At 37.2% G+C, this 17,979-nt stretch overlaps 1 protein-coding gene and 1 long non-coding RNA gene across 2 annotated transcripts; both read right to left on the minus strand.

Moving 5' to 3' along the window:
- Positions 1–354: 354 nt before the first annotated feature.
- On the minus strand, positions 355–1,224 carry LOC133744318 (SART-1 family protein DOT2). Its single transcript, XM_062172450.1, has one exon. It carries the CDS (start codon positions 1,213–1,215, stop codon positions 355–357), a length of 861 nt encoding a protein of 286 aa, XP_062028434.1. The 5' UTR covers positions 1,216–1,224.
- Positions 1,225–15,273: 14,049 nt separating this feature from the next.
- LOC133742692 (uncharacterized) lies at positions 15,274–15,928 on the minus strand. Its single transcript, XR_009862678.1, has 2 exons — positions 15,772–15,928; positions 15,274–15,674 (listed from the first exon to the last, which is right to left on the minus strand). It is a non-coding gene; the product is annotated as an uncharacterized LOC133742692 (long non-coding RNA).
- Between the last annotated feature and the right edge of the window lie 2,051 nt (positions 15,929–17,979).

Raw genomic sequence — 17,979 nt, forward strand, 5'->3', positions numbered from 1 at the left:
GACTCAATAGGATTATAAAGAACTATTTCTTGGCAAGAGTTTTGCATGTAAAAGAGACTCCAGAGAAGTACGAAATATACGCTTACAGATGAACTCTACCTTTCATGAAAGAAATAGATCTCTTTCCTTCATGGAAGGCCAGCTATCACCAATTGAAGTTTGCATCCCCTTCGATCAGAACCCAAAAGCAAAATGTACAAGAACAAAAATTTGTGTGTCAGATCATTATTAGAAAATACAAACAGAAACAAACATAATCAAGAAAGACAATATAATACTGATAAGTATAACCATACCCTAAATCGAAGAAAAAGAAGGAGAGTCCCAAAAAACCCCTAACCGATCAGTTAAGATTTATTTTCCTCTGAGGACAATATAGGGTGTCTGGAGTCGAGCTTGAGTCTCCTTCATCCTCTCCGCAAAGAGTGATGGTGTATCCTTCTCCAGTTTCTGTTCGCTCTGGCATTTTTTTATGCGCTTTTCTTGCTTCCTTGCCCCAGATTTTTTCCCATGAAAGGTATGACAAAATCTCTTATAAGCTTCCTTCTCTGTCAAGCTTCCCCCAAACTCATCGGTTCTCTCAATTCGGATATCCTTTTCCTGATAATCATGTAACCTTTTAGGTTTAGCTACATGATGACGACTTATCGTCTCGAGCTTTCTCTTTTTCTTGCCCTCCTCTTCTTCTGTTAGGGTTCTTCGATCTCTGAGCAAATTTAGGGCACCAGATAACCCTTTTCCAATCGCAGCTTCACGTATAGTTCCATCAGCCGGAAATTTTTTCTCATCCTTGATTACCACTCGATTTCCATCTTCATTTAATTCTGATTCATCAGCATCGTCTTTTGCTTCTAATTTCTCACAATCAGCTTCTTGCTTTAGAAACTGAGGCTTATGGTTGTGAGAATATTCATCATGATGATCAAGCTGGAGGCCGCAGACAAAGGTGTCCATGTATGATAAGACAACCTTGGGGGAAGATGACTCGCCGGAGGGGATTGCGGTGGCGGCATGGAGTGCGATTGACTTTACACCGCTCACGGTCTCTTCTTTCTTTTTAAGAATATTGAGTTTCCTTGTTCTCTCCTCATGATAATCAATATCATCAGAAAAGACGAGACCATCATCACAACAATCGTTCTCTTCTAATTGGCTATTGTTCATCCTAGTGCGGTACTTGCATGATTTTTGAGACCTTGATTGTGAGCTTTCCATGTCTGTTTCAACAACGCTATCTAAAACCTAAGAGAAGGGACTTGTTTGGGTTTGAAAACGGAGAAAGTGTAAATAAGGAGATGAAGGGGCTTTAAGTCTTTGAGGTGCAAATAATTTATTGAGACCAAAGGGTCGGTTGTATATGTATATACTATATCGACAGGTAAAGCCCGAAGTAACTGGGAAAGTCCACGTTTCAGTTCTAGTAATTTGGAAAGCTAAAAAGTACGTGGGCTCTAATCTAAGGAATTTATATCACGTTTTGTTGGAAAATAACTTGAAAAGTCTGGGCAAACCAATTTTGACATGTATATTCAAATTTCAAACTCTCTTTTATTCATACGTTCGATAGCATAGTTTCATTCCAACATTATAAAAAGTCATGAGTTCGATTTTCACTAGCATCTATAAGAATGGGTGGCCTAAGGTTTTTTTTTTTTTTTTCCAAAAAAAAAAAAGAAAGCAGATAACATATTTCCATGAAATAAATGTTCAATATAAAAGATTGTTTTATTTATTTATTATTATTATTATTTTTTTTTTTGAGGAGATCCAACTAGAAGATTGTTAACGCATCTAATTAACTTGTTTGGACCTTGTTAGGTTTGGAACGGGCCGTTACACACTGGATCAAGGCCTAGTTTCATTGGTTGGGCTTTAATTCGCCCAGCCCAAATTAAACAGAAATTAGACTTTAATAATTATCCGCAGCACCGTCAAAAACTCAATTAGCCGGAAACTAGTCAATTCCATCATCCCATGCCTCTTTCTCCTAGTTTTGTTGTGTGAAAGACTATATTATTGTCAATGTGGTTAGTTTTTGTGCTAGTTTTAGATCAAATTTGTACAGCCTAGACCAAGAAAGTAACTGATTTCAAAATTCTTAGATTTTGTTTTTTTTTTTTTGAATAAAAATCCTTAGAACTTTATTGAAGGAAGATTAAAACAAACATCCTATCTCACTTTGTCTCTCTGCAATTGCAGCTTACGACTGAAATCGAAGCAATGTCAACTATCTTCCTCAGGAAGTTGTTATAACTTATAACATAAAATCTTTGGTCAAAATGCTGTTAGAACTTGAAGTGAACTCATCATTATCTATGATTACGTAAACTGTCCTAGATAAAACGATATTCTAATTAATAGGAGATATAAGAGGAGTACTATACCTAGAGACCGAATAAGCTAAATATATCAAGCTTTATTGGTTAGGGATTCATTACTTAGATTACAAGGAAATCTGTAAATCAGTGATACATTAGGACACTTATTGGGATGACTTGATTCTTAAGAAATATCTTTATGGGAGGATTCTTAGGATTAATCATCTGATATAAATTAAGTGCTTGGGGTCCCTGTTCTCTCTGCAACAATAAGCATAAGTCCTGCCCCATTGAAGGAGCTTGAGATTAGAGAAGAGCAGAAGACCTTGACCTAAGTAACTACACGTGATCATGTCTTCAATTCAAGAATCAGGTATTGTGTTCAAACCATGTAGCACTAGTTCATGTTCATATCGATTCTTATGTGTGTTTATGTTTCGTGATTTGATCCTTGGATTATATATTTGCTCATTCAGTCCAACAATTGGTATCAGAGCCAAAAGGTTTTCACAAACATAAATCGTTTTTTGATTAATCAAAAATTTAGAAGAACCAAAGTTTTATTTTCAGAAAAATTACAATATTTCAAACCTAAGCCTTGCTAAAGAAACAGGCCACGAGTGGGCCAAATTTAAGAAATCTTTTCGGCCCAAAACCCGCAGGCGCTGACCCGGACCCAAACTTCATTCAGAATCCCTCTGCAGATGACCGTTATACTCTAACGGTTATATACGATTTGGGAATTAGGGTTCTTGGTCTGGGATTGAAAGCGCAGAGGACGTTTATGTCCTCTATGGAATTCGTGACTCCAAACACTGCGGATTAAGAAACCGAATTGATTGCTTGCTGTTTTCGATTAAAAGATTCATGCTTCCGCTAACAAATTATGCAGCAAATTGTAAGGATTCAAGGTTAGGCTTTTCTGGAAATTTTATTTCGATTCAAAGTATTTTTTGATCTATGTTGAAGCACAAGAACACTAGAAGCATTCCCGGCGTGCACCTAGGCTAGAGTAGATGGTGACCGGATGAAATTTACATACTATGGTTGTTCTGTGATTGAGTGATTTTTGAATCGTATGCTGGTATATCTGTGAACATGTATTGAAGATTGTGTTTTGATATGTTGTGAGGATTCTATATCTGCAATTGAAATATGACGTGTATGATTAGAATTAAGATCTTCCTATATGTATGTTCTGCGTTCTTTAAGAAAATTGCAGGTTATCAATACAGTGACCAAAATTATTTTGGATTAAGATATGTTTTGAAACCTCACTGGGGTCTGTGTTTTTTTCAGTGAATATTAGTAGATACATGTTGCACAAAGCAATTTTCTGTTAATATTTACAAGGAACTCATTAAGTTTAAAGAATGATCAGTTTGTGTTTTACTCTTTAAATCATATAAATTATGTCTTCCAAAGAAGTTTTGAATTATAAAATTTAAATTGTAAAACAGCATTGTACATGTTTTTGAGTTCATATATGGATTTTAAAGACTTTTCTTCTGTCACTAAGATGATGACTGTCTTTAATATAACTTGAACTCACTTATTGTGGTCCAATGATCAAGAAACTTCAGAATATCTTGTCTTCTGCTATAAAAGTGTTGCCTGATATTGATATTGGGGTGTTTAGTTTGCTTTTGATCTCTGACATTGTTCTGCTGTGTGTTTTATGAACTGCTTAAGAAATAACACTTAATGTGCAGAATGGTTTATGTCAAGATTTTCAGTTTTATTTTTTTGAAACTAAAACTTACATTATTTTTCTTGTTTTGCTCCCTAGGAAATCTTTACATGAATTTGAACAATGTTCTAATTCTGAACGGCACTAATTTTAGAGCTTGGAAGAATTCTCTGGAACACTATTTGATGATGCATGAAAATATGGATCTTTGTTTCACTGATGACCAACCTGAACCCTTCTGAAGAAAGTACTGCAGAGGATAGAAAGGAGGCTAGAGCTTGGTATAGGGCTAACAGGATGGCCAAAAATGTTATGAGGAATACCATGTCTGACACAGTGAGAGGTAGTATTGAGGAGCCTGAATTAGCCACTGACTATATGGAGGCAATAGAAAGAAAATTTAAGGAGAGTGAAAAAGCTGAAGCTGCAAGACTATCTAAGGCTTTCCATGATCTTAGGTACAGTGGTACTGGGGGAGTTAGAGAGCACCTATTGAAGCTTATCAACATAAATGCTAGGCTTAGAGAGCTACTTATGGGAGTCAATGATGACCAGGTGGTGCATGTTGCACTGCATTCCTTACCTAGCAGTTTCAGTGGACTTAGAACCAGTTATAACTCTCAGATGGGAACCTGGACCGTAGATGAGCTGATCTCAATTTGTGTTGATGAGGAAGAGAGGATGAAGAAAGAAAAGGAACCTGCAACTGCAATAAACCTAGTAGAAAAGCCAAAGTGGAAGAAGAATAAGCTTAAAGCCACTAAGACCATTACCAAGCCATCTGGAAACACTGCAGCAAAAGCCAATAAGCCTTTCAAGTTCAAGTGCTATTTTTGTAAGAAAATAGGACACATGAAGAAGGACTGTTCAGGATTTAAAGCATGGCTTGTGAAAAAGGGTAAGATTAATTCTGTTAATCTTTTAGAAACCATTTCTTTAGAAGTTAATTTTGTTAACATAGAACCTCATTCATATTGGTTAGACTCTGGCAGTCCCTTACATATTACAAATTCATTGCAGGGATTCATAAAGAAGAGGAAGCCAAGAAGTGATGAAGTCAACATCTGCGTTGGCAATGGAATGAGGGTTGCAGTGAAGGCAGTAGGGACATTAAGATTAGATTTGGGGTTAGGAAATTTTCTGGTTTTAGATAGTGTTTATTACATTCCCTCAATTAAGAGGAATTTGCTTTCTATTAGTCTTTTGGTCAAGAATGGATGTAACTTTTACATTGGTTCTAGTGGAATAAAAATTTTCAAGAGTTCTCTTGATTTTTTGCTTAATGATTATTCAGTGTTTGGTTCTGGTGTTATGATAAATGACTATTTGAAATTGAATTGTTCATTGCCTCAACAAGAAACTTTACTTGTTGAAAACAGTGATAACACATCAAGTAATAACATCATTACTGGTGTTAAAAGAATCTTACATGATGAAAAATCAGCATATTTATGGCACAGGAGACTAGGCCACATTTCAAAAGATAGATTGCAAACACTTGTTAAGAATAAAACACTGCCAGAATTCAATTTTACTGATCTTGAGAACTGTATTGAATGCTTTAAAGGAAAAATGACAAACTTAAGAAAGAAAGATGCTAACAGAAGCAAGAAACTGTTAGAATTGATACACACAGATATTTGTGGACCATTCAGACATAGAACTATATGTGGAAACGTTTATTTTATCACATTCATAGATGATTTTTCCAGATATTGCTACATATACCTGTTATCAGAAAAATCACAATCACTTAAGGCTTTTAAAATTTTCAAAACTGAGGTTGAACACCAGTTGGATTTGAAAATTAAAATTGTGAGGTCTGATAGGGGGGGAGAGTTTTATGGCAAATATACTGAGCAAGGACAACAAAAAGGTCCATTTGCTTTATATCTACAAGAAGTAGGCATAAAGGCTCAGTACACAACACCATATAATCCCCAACAAAACGGTGTAGCTGAGAGGAAAAATAGAACTCTATTGAATAGGGTAAGAAGTATGATGTGTACTTCTGGATTGCCTAAAATGCTTTGGGGAGAAGCATTGAAAACTACAAACTATCTTTGCAACAGGTCCCCAAGCAAATCTTTGGATAAAACACCATTTGAAATGTGGTGTGGTAGGCAACCTAGTTTACATCACTGCCATGTATGGGGTTGTAAAGCTGAGGCAAGAATTTACAATCCAAATTTAAGTAAACTCGATCCAAAATCTGTGAGTTGTCATTTTATAGGCTACTGTGAAAAATCAAAGGGTTATAGACTCTATGCATCACATCATTCACCTAGAATTTTTGAGACACACCAAGTTAAATTCTTAAGTGAAAGTGTCTGCAATACAATTTTTGAAGATTTATCTTCTGATTTTGAAGAAGTTGCAGAAAATGTGGATAATGTTGCAGTTATGCCTAGCAGTCAAGGAAGTTCATTAAGCTTGGATGCAGTAGAAAACCTAGATCAAAATTCAGTCCCAAATGAAGATAATGTGATCTTAGAACCAGGAAACTTAGATTTGGAAATGGCTGGACCTGAAATTGTTTTTGAACCGGCAGCTGAACCTCAACCTGAACTTGAACCACAACCTGAGCAAGAACCAACTCAAAATCCAGTTCAGGAACCTAGAAGATCCCAAAGAGCCAGAAAACCAAAATATGGTGGTGAATGTGACATTTATGAAGTTTATTTGAATGAAGTAGAAGCCACATTGTCAGATGACAATGACCCCACCTCTTTCAAACAAGCAATTGGAAGTGAAGACTCTGATGCATGGACTCAAGCTATGATTGCAGAGCTTGATTCCATGCACAAGAATGGAGTGTGGGAACTCGTGAGGCCAAAAGAAAATCAAAAACCTATTGGCTGCAAGTGGATTTTTAAAACCAAAAGAGATGCAGGAGGTAACATAGAGAGACATAAAGCTAGACTAGTTGCTAAGGGTTTTACACAAAAGGAAGGAATAGATTTTACAGAAACCTTCTCACCTGTTTCAACTAAAGATTCCTTTAGAATCATAATGGCTCTAGTAGCTCATTATGATATGGAGTTACATCAAATGGATGTAAAAACGGCTTTCCTAAATGGGGAGCTGGAGGAGGAGATCTTCATGGCACAACCTGAAGGTTTTATTGAACCAGGAAAAGAAAGCATGGTCTGTAAACTTAAGAAATCTATTTATGGACTCAAACAAGCTAGTAGGCAATGGTATAAGAAATTTGACTCAGTAATTTCATCTTTTGGTTTTACAGAAAACCTTGTTGATGAATGTGTTTATCTCAGAGTAGTTGGAAATAATTTTATCTTTCTTATCCTGTATGTAGATGATATTCTCCTTGCTAGCAGCAATATTAAATTGCTAAAAGATACTAAAGCTTTCCTGTCAAAGAACTTTGACATGAAAGATCTAGGAGAAGCATCATATGTACTAGGAATTGAGATTAAGAGAGATAGGAAGCAGGGACTGTTGGGATTGTCTCAACAAAGTTACATTTCGAAGATCCTTAAAAGATTTGGAATGGAAACCTGTGCTAATGGTGAAGTACCAATGTCTAAGGGAGATAAGCTAACAAAGAATCAGTGTCCTAAAACTGATATTGAGAAAACTGAAATGGAATCGATACCATATGCCAGGCTAGTAGGGAGTCTAATGTATGCACAAGTCTGTACAAGGCCAGACCTGTCATTTTCAGTTGGAATGTTGTCCAGATTTCAGTCAAATCCTGGACATGAACATTGGACAGCTGGCAAGAAAGTTTTGAGGTATCTGCAAAGAACCAAAAATCATATGCTGGTGTATAAACGTGTGAATAGATTAGAACTGGTTGGCTTTACAGATTTTGATTTTGCTGGAAACTATCCTGCATCTATGAAGTCCACTTGTGGTTATGTGTACATGCTTGCAGGTGGAGCAGTAGCTTGGAAGACAATGAAACAGTCTTTAATAGCTACTTCCACAATGCAGGCAGAAATGATTGCTATATATGAAGGTGTATGTGAAGGACTATGGATCAGAAATTTCATTTTAGAGACTAAAGTGTTAAGTGAACTTGTTAATGGAAAATTGAAGGTGTTCTGTGATAATGAAGCTGCAGTATTTTTCAGTAAGAATAGCAAGAGGTCAAATAATTCCAAGCATATAGACTTAAAGTTTTATAGCATCAGGAAGAGAGTGAAAGATGGGGAAGTTGAGATCTCTGGAATCAAGACTGAAGATCAGCTAGCAGATCCATTTACAAAAGCCTTATCAGTTGCAGTTTTTAAAGAACATTCCAAGAACATGGGGATTTTGTCGAGTCTGAGTGATGCTTGAGTTCAGTGGGAGCAAAATGTTTTAAGAAAAATTGTTTTAAGTTAGTTTTTTTTTGGCTCAGTTTTAAATTTCTGTGTTTAGTTATGTTACAGAAATTAATTGTACTATATTTTGGAATTAATAAATTGAGGTATTATTCAAGTGATATTTACAGCTTATTTATTCATTCTTTTGTTTTGAATATTGAGATTGCTGTTATTTTACCAGTTCTTTGATCAGGTGGATTGGTATATGCATATATTCAGTCTGGAAGCAAACTACAATCCACTGGTGTTTGGTTAAATATGTTTGCATTATGTTTTGATAGTCAAAAATGATTAAGTTTGGACTGTTGTCAAGCAATGTCTGCAGAATGATATATTTTGTTGCTTGATTGTATCATATCAGGAAGTTAAAATAGTTCATGTGAAATGCAGTAGCTTTTACTTGTGGTCTTGAACAAGCTTGCTCTTTTGAACTTGCTTATTTCTAGATTCAGTATTGGATACTGTGTTTTGACTGAATTGAATGAATCTAAGCACGCTTGTATCTCAGTGCACACTTTAGCTATTGTTGGAATAAGTTTTGGTTCAGTACAGTGCATAGACTATGATGGTTCAAGTGGGAGATTGTTAGAACTTGAAGTGAACTCATCATTATCTATGATTAAGTAAACTGTCCTAGATAAAACGATATTCTAATTAATAGGAGATATAAGAGGAGTACTATACCTAGAGACCGAATAAGCTAAATATATCAAGCTTTATTGGTTAGGGATTCATTACTTAGATTACAAGGAAATCTGTAAATCAGTGATACATTAGGACACTTATTGGGATGACTTGATTCTTAAGAAATATCTTTATGGGAGGATTCTTAGGATTAATCATCTGATATAAATTAAGTGCTTGGGGTCCCTGTTCTCTCTGCAACAATAAGCATAAGTCCTGCCCCATTGAAGGAGCTTGAGATTAGAGAAGAGCAGAAGACCTTGACCTAAGTAACTACACGTGATCATGTCTTCAATTCAAGAATCAGGTATTGTGTTCAAACCATGTAGCACTAGTTCATGTTCATATCGATTCTTATGTGTGTTTATGTTTCGTGATTTGATCCTTGGATTATATATTTGCTCATTAAGTCCAACAAATGCACCTCAGTGTGCAAGTCATGGAGGTCTATGATTAAACTCAAGCTTTATTGGTGCCCACATCAGCCGCACAATCAACTTGAATAACCGCCATGGCACCTCCTACTACTGCACAGGGTCTCTACTGCAAGATATAAAATTTCTTCCATATGAATGAATTCCATTTGGTATATCAAAGGAAACTAGGAAAATGTATAATGATTGTTTAATTATGTGGTCGACATTTGTAATGGGCTGGTATGCCTCGCTGATGATATATATGTACCAGTATGGTTACAACTTCACGATATGGAATCCCTTTATCAGAAAGGTGGTAATCCTTCCCAAGCCTGGCGTTAACTTTAAGACTGTTGGTGGGTATGATGCTTCTCATGGGTTCACATTTGATTATATTACCAATGACTGTAAGGTTGTGACTTGTGAGACTTGTGACGGATCAGCATAAGTTCTTTGGGAATCCAATTGACGAAGAATACAAAATGAGAATCGAACTTTTGTGGAGTAATTCTAGGTGTATGGGCTTGAATCTTGGTTTTGAACTTTATTAAGTGATTTGCAATTTTTTTTTTTTTGAAAGGGGTTTGAAACCTAACCAAGCTGGGAGGCTCATCCCCATGTCTGACTTGTTGTATTAAAAATATGCATCGAGGGGGACATAGGGCCTTGACCTCGAGTGCAGTTACAAAAATCCTCATAGAGGACATCCTGAATAAAAACAGGAGCCTCCTTTATCCATACATCATTAAGATAATTTGTACTAGCAAGATCAGCTAATCTATTAGCTACACATTTGCTTCACGGAAGACATGAGAACTCTTAATTGAGTGCAATTTTTGTTTCACGGGATTTGAGAGCGTACAGTTTTTTTTTTGGATTAAATACTGGGTACTCCCTATACTTATAGGGTTTCATCGTTTCTGTCCCTGACCTTCGAATTTCACCTAAAAAGTCCCTGAACTCCCAATTTCCTCCCAATTGATCTCTGCCGTCAAGCATCCGTCAAAGACTCCGTTATCTTGCTGACGTGGCGGTCGTTTCCCCCCTAAAAAGTCTATTATACCCTCACTTTTTTTTAATTAATTTTATTCTTCTTTTTTTTCTGTTTTTTCTTTTTGCCTTTTCTTCTTTCCAGGCTCTCTCTCCTTTGTTTATCTCCATCTTCTTCTTCCAAAACAAACCCAGCTCTCTCTCCATCTTCTTCTCCCCGGCAGTCAGCCCTAAAACCTTCATTTGTCTTTTGATCAGGTAGTCCCACTGAAGACCCTAATGGCTGTGAAGAGTATTTATTATTAACATTATATGGTACCTGGGAAACGCATGAATAACAATCCGAGCCCATCTTTATTAAAAACCAAAACTGGAAATACAACATATTAATTATATGGCCACAAGCGGCTCAGCCAAACCAAAACCAACATGAACCGATCTAGGGAGACATTCCTAGTCAACAAACAATGAATTAGCTAAATACATTGTAGAAGAAACAAGAAGAACGAAAGCACAAGAGAAGGGGCCACACAACAAGGATCAACAAGAGCAAAAAACTCGCCAAACCAGTTTCTCTCAAAAAGAATATTTACCAAAAACGAAGAGATGGAGTTCTGCCTTTGCACTTCTTGGCCGTGAGATTCTCAAACTGTTTCTTGAGGTCACGATTCAGTTGGGGGAGTTTGTCGCCTAAGACAGATGGGTATAGAGAATTATCTTCTCTGGAGAAGTCTTCACAATGCTTTATCAAAGACCGGTATCATGCTTGTCGAAAACAGGGCCGGAATCGGCGAACTTGGAGGCGGAATCAGTGGGCCCACCACCGCCGTACATGGAATCCAAGTTGAAAGCTTTGAAATTGGTGGAGAACCTGGCCGAGCCTCCTTAGATGTTCTCAAAGTCTTGGGCTTTCGGGGCTTCGAAAATCTGGTCGCGATCGTCGGAGAAGGACTCGTTGAAGGAATTGGAGGTGCGAATTGATCTGGAGGAGGGTCTAGTCGAGCAGGAAGACGACGAAGACCGAGTCGCCGGCGAGTTGGAGGAGAGGGACGATTGGGTAAGTGGGGTGGTGGGAGCGGAGGGGCTTCCACTCGGCGTCGAGGGCAATGATGGCGGAGCGAGTCAGGGAGGTGGTTAGGTGAGTGAACTCAGGAGAATCGATGGAGGAGACGAAGGGGGTTATCAGGGGCATTGGGTTTTGGGGATCCATGGAAGAAGAAGAGGTCAAAAGGGAAAAAAAAAAAAAACAGAGAAAGATTAAAAGAAAAAAAAAATTAAAAAAAGCAATTGAGGGTAAAATAGACATTTCGGCGTAAAATGAATGCCACGTCAGCAATTTAACAGACAATTTAGACGGAAATGACCAATTGGGAGGAAATTGGGAGTTCAGGGACTTTTTAAGTGAAATTCGAAGGTCAATGACTGAAACGATGAAACTCTATAAGTATAGGGAGTAAACAATAATTAACTCTTTTTTTTTTCTTTCTGTAATCTGGCAATTTAATTGCCTTTGGTTTCATTTTTACTGTTTTAGTTGTACTTGTAAGTTCAAAATGTTCAAAATGGAATTAAACGAGTCCATATTGGTCCTCCTCAACTGATGACAAGAGGATATCTCAATTCCACCTTTCCTTTTCTCTACCTGATTTAATGAACCCAATATCAAAATCAACGTTAACCATAAGGAAAAAAAAAATTCAATGTTACTTTGTGTTGTGGTAAAAATGAAATTCCAATCATCAGCGGTAAGTTGTGGCTTGTTGGTTATATATATATTTTTTTTGACAGAGTAATAGAGATTTCATTTAATCCCAAAGCCAGAACGGCACATACAAATAAGCCTTATATGCTTGTACCCTAAATCAGTGGTCAAGCAGTTAAGGGAATACGGGTACCATCGACTAGTACAATGAAGCTCACTTATTTAGAAGCCTACAAACTAAAAAAATTCCATCAACACAGAGAAAACTACTGTGAATCTCTCTTCGTCAATGCACTCAATTGTGGTACTCCAGGAGATTCATTAACTAGGTGTAAAAAGAACCCATAGTTTGTAAGCTAGAACAGAAATGAAACTGAAAACTAAACTTTCCCTTACCCTTAGAAACAGGGCAAGGAGAGCAATTAGGATAGGTCAACCTTAATGGTTCCATAGCAGCATCAGACGTCTTATTTTTTGGTGGATTCTTGTTCTTGGCTCCAAGAGGTCGGCCCCGTTTCTTTTTAGTCTCCACATGTTCCTTATCTGCCCCAGTTTGGGAGACCATCAAACCATCCGGAGTTTCCATGAGACCAAAATACTTAGCAGAAATACGGGTGGGGAATTCCGGTAATTTCACTTTCTTAGGAGGCAAAAAACAAGCTTGCCTACCTTCCAGTACTGCCTCCAGACCATGCTTCATCTTCTTTGGGGACACATTCGGAGATACTGGTCTGTCCCTCTTCTTTTGCATGGAATCATTCACTGGTACCACTGCCAAGGTATCATCTGTACTCACGGAAGCCCTAGAACCGGCATCCCTAATGACCACGGACCTCTTGTCCTTCCTAGGCCTGACAAACTGCACATCCGTAAACAGCGACCGTGCCACAGGAGATGGAATAGAGGACTGAAACTGAAAAGTTGTCCCGCCCAATTGGAACCTACCTTCAGCGAACTGGAGCACAGGACCAGCCCTACTTCCCTGAGTTGGCAAGGGTGCAGTAGCAGTACACCTCCCATCTTTATGAAAAATAAGAGCACAATTTCGGCACCTGCCAATCAAATTCTCAAAGAAAAAATGGATCTCCTCCTCGATGCCTGGACCCAACCTCATTGTTTTTGTCAGAAAAAAAAGGCTTAGAGATATCATGCGAAACCCGAACCCTAATCTCCCTTTCATACTTAAAAAGCTTCTCATCCATATCAAGATATTTCCCAGCCATAGATGCTATTTTCATAATATTCTCCTTAGTCTCAAACAAAGGTGGAATATTGGTAATACGTACCCAATATATGATCGACGACAGATCCACTTTGTTGATTGAGGTGGCGCCATCATAATCCTGCAAGATCAAAGTAGCCCGGTTAAGATTACAGGCTCCTCCCTTCAAGACCTTTCTGCAATCCCCACGATCGTCAAAACAGAAAAGGAAACGGTCCTGTGGTTTTTCCTGAATCTGGAATCCCTTCTCCAGCATCCACACACGCCGAAAGTGGTGGCGCACGTCCTTGAGAGCCACCGTCTTTGTGGTCAGAAAGCGTCCCAGAAGAAACGCTGCACCGGTCCTGCGACCAATTTGGCCATGTCCACCACATCATCCCCTACCAGCGCAAGAGAGGAAGCGAAGCTCGCCGTCATGTCTTCAATGGTGGCCATGAATGAAAGCTAAGAGCAGAAGACGTCGAAGAAGACGTCGAGTAGAGGCGCGCGGCTAAAAGGAAGCAGCGCTAGGTTTAGGGTTTCTCACGGAGAGAAAAGTTTTCTTAAATTCCAACTATGAACTTAGATGCTTGTTGGTTATATAAAATAACTGACACAGTGGAAATCACAGTCCACATCTCATCAACAGAGTTAGGTGGGGTGGGGAAAAAGTTTAGTTTTTACTATAAAAAAGACGAAGAAGAAGTCACTAAGTAAGGTAAGACGCCTCGGACTAGCAGTACCTTTGACCCAATCCTAAGCCTAATCCTCTGTGCTTCTTAAAGCTTTGCTCTTCAATTAACTGAAGCCGTAATAATTTTTTTTTTTTCCCAAATAAATGCAAGACCCATTGATATTAACTCCTCTACGACTATGATGTTTTTGTTCTTTAAGAAGCTGCTCTTCATCACTCGTACAAAACATAGTGATAACACTGCGAGTGAGTAACATGTTAGTTTTTTGTAAAATCTGTGAAGTGTAAGAAAATTTATGGACTTATCACATGTTTATTAGAGTAGACAACAATTGATAAATGATTTTAATCTAATAATATGAATATGGAAACAGAACTCAATTCTAGTAACCTAATCAATGTGTATATCTATTGATAAGGGATAGAAATTTATTTACTGGATTATTAACTTAATTACAAAGATATGATATCATAAGGATTCTTAAGAGTGAAGTTTGAGTCCTATTGAACTTCCTTTATGGGAGGGGTTCAAGGCTAAACCTAACTCATATATAAGGATGTATAAGTCCCTGCAACCTCTACGACTTAGAGCATAAGTTCTTGCCCCATTCATGAGAAGCTCAAACTTAGAGAATTGCAGAAGACTTGTGCTTGTGGCTGCTTCAATCACTTCAATCGATCATACAGGAACATGTCTCAATTTTAATTCATTTATCCTAGATGTATATATAATTGTATCTATATTCTTGTGAATGATCTTGTGGCAACTTAATGTATATTCTCACATGAAGGTCATAAACATATGAGCATGAGTGGGGTGGGTATAACGTAGTGACAAGCAATTCCCAAACTAGCTATGATACAGGTAATGAACATGTTCAAGCCGATCTCGGAAATCTGCTAAAAAATTGAAGTAGCAACGCATTATATTGTTACTCACTTACTCATCTCATCTGCTTTAACCAAACAAGGCCATAAAAGCACACATAACCACAAATATATGAAGACTTATGGGATATACACAAGCAATATATGTTAAGATCATTCTAGTCTTAAAACATCGATCTAAACTTCAGTCTATCTAAGTTTGTTGAAGATGATATAATTTGTCATTGTATATGTTTTGTTGTCAATCACTATGAAAATGAGTAATAAGTGCATACAATGGTTAGTAAATAATTGATTGAAAAAAAAAAAAAAAAAAAAAGGGTACAACCTTTGGCACAACTACTCTTCCCTCTGTAATACAGTACGGAACAATCAAAGGTAACAGTTGCTGCAGCTTTGTATAGAATATTATCCATTGACAAGGCGATGAACTACACCATCTAAGATTTAACAACGTTAAGAAACACTCATAATACGTTGAGGAGGCCACCTCAGAGCTAGCTCGATCATCTTTATTAATACAATTAGGTTTAACACTTTTGCTCGATCATTTGAAAATGATGAATACGTTGCAAATCATTCGTTTGGGTTGCCATCAACACAAAGCCATTGACCCTCAAAGGGGTCACAGTTGCTATTAGGGTTGATGGAAAGGAAGAACTCTAGACTGCTTAATCCGAACTTTTCAACAACACTCTCGCAGGAATCACCGAACTCTGCACCATAGACGGTATTGCAGAGTCGAAACCATCTACTCCAACTGCAGGCACACTTCTATGTTAATGATCAACGAAATTAATGTCCAAAAACAAATATTTGTAAAATTATCTAGGATGAAAATGGAGAAATCTACGTACCTCCAAGTTGTTTACACTCGGATATAGAAATCATCAGAGAAACCACCAGAATCAAGTTAAGAGCTATTGCCATTTTGTTGCTCGACTTGGCCATGTTCTTGTTTCTCTAAGTATAGAAGCAAAGGCTAGGCTCTGTTTTCTTTGGAACTTTGGTTTACTTCTGCTTGAACTTATCGTTTAGAGAGTGACGAATAATTAAAGTATATATAGAGCTAACAACACTAGCTAAATTTGATTCTTTAAATCAAGAAGCAGACTAATTGTGTATATGTTACTGCATTTGATTCCCACGGTAATTTTAATCACATTGGATTGCTCGATCACTGCAGGCCTTGGTAGGTCTAGCTAACTTGGCCTCTGGATAGTGATCATTTAATTGCCAATCATACAGAACTGCCTATCACTATTATTTTACCAAGGGATTAACTTTGCCTTCTAAGCAATTATGATACAAAGTGGATACTGTATAAACAAATATACAATTAACTACTTAGTCTACTACTTTGACAGTAATCTCAATTTTTTAATTTTTTTATTAATAAGAGTGGTTAGACGAGCAAGGTATTATAACTTCGAGGAAATTCAGCTAGAATTAGGCTGTCAAGTTGGAACCCCTCCAGTAGTCCGGTGTAATATTTTTCTTTTGCCTCTTTTGGCCTAGCTAGCCCTTGAAAGTCATCAAATGATTTGGTGTCACTCATGCTTAATGTACACGTACTTCACAGCATCCTTTTCTGTTTATCATCATACAATAGAATTTTCGCATACAATATTATATATTCTACTAATTAATGCAATACAACACAGCCATTTTTTTCTCCTCCCTTTTGTATAGAGGCCTTAAGCTAACTAGTTTGAGACAATCTCTGTTCTTTGGTATGTATCTCCAATGCAGAGGAACATGTGGATCATGAAAAATAGCTATGTAGTGTTTGCATATGAGAAGATCGAATTCAAAGTGAAATTGCATTCAAAGAATATGATGACTCTAAAATGCTAAACCCTTCACAAATTTATATCGATCTGCTCCATGAAAATAATGAAAAGCTTTTTAATGTCTCCGTTAAAGGTATACGTATAACAATTTAGTTTTGTATTTTTGCACAAACTTAAACATCACACATCTTTCATATAATTGGATCATCATATTTGGTTGTTCACATGTGTAATCTTTGAGTACTGATCGATGCGGCTATTGCCATCTATTTTCTATTATAATGACACAGGATTTTAGGGAAAAAAACAAAATTTAGGCTGCAGGCAAAGATACAGAGGCGGCTAAGCCTGCTTAATTAAATCGCAACAATCCGATACCCATAACCTGATTCCACAAAGATTGCTTAGACAAATTTACTTTTGAAAAGCCGGCCGGCCAGTAACAACCGAGGCGGCACATACACTATAAATATGGCTTTACTTCTCCATTGTCGTTCAAACCATCGATCAATCACTCACAGAGTAAACTTGTTACAGAAAACTTTGCAGTTAATTAGTTACGTGCATATAAAGCAACAATGGCTTTGACTGTCTCCAACAACAAGATGAACATGTTCCTCAATGTGGCTCTTGTGCTCTGTCTTTCCCTCATCATCTCCTCCGTTGAGAGCAGAAAACTCATCAGCGGTAAGCAATTATCTATAGATAAGCCTAAAGTTTTATCTTATTATCGATCGCTGATCGATAATCAAAATCTGGTTGTGCTGATCGAGCTAGCTTGTTTTAATTTTTATGGTGTAGGTGGGAATGGCAAGCCAGAGTGTGACTCTGTTTATGGGATAAAACCTACAAATCAGTGCACTGGTATCATGCAGGCGTTCGATCTGAGTGCTGATGAGTTCTTCGCAATTAACCCTAACCTGAATTGCAATGCTATCTTTGTGGGTCAATGGATTTGTATTAGTGGGTCTGCATAAGTTAAGTTGCAGCGCTGCTGAAAAATTGGATGACTTCGATATATCGATCTAACCAAATTAAGAAAATAAATATGCATGAATAAAGAGAACAAATAACTGGCATTAGTTTTCTTAATTTAATCCCCCATTGTTTTTTGTTGTCTGCTTCTTTTCATTGTTCTTGGTTTAATGCTATATTGAGTACGAAGTAGTATGATTAAATGATTAATTGACTCTCTCTCTCTCTCGCTGTCTCTGCTTGAACTCTAACTCAATTAAGGGATCATATATAAACCAATAACTTAAGGATCAAGTA

The sequence above is a fragment of the Rosa rugosa genome, chromosome 4 (assembly GCF_958449725.1).
Source record: "Rosa rugosa chromosome 4, drRosRugo1.1, whole genome shotgun sequence".
NCBI classification, from domain to species: domain Eukaryota; kingdom Viridiplantae; phylum Streptophyta; class Magnoliopsida; order Rosales; family Rosaceae; genus Rosa; species Rosa rugosa.

Bases quoted from the DNA above. Each gene is read 5' to 3' on its own strand.
- LOC133744318 (XM_062172450.1), bottom strand. From the start codon at position 1,215: ATGGAAAGCTCACAATCAAGGTCTCAAAAATCATGCAAGTACCGCACT.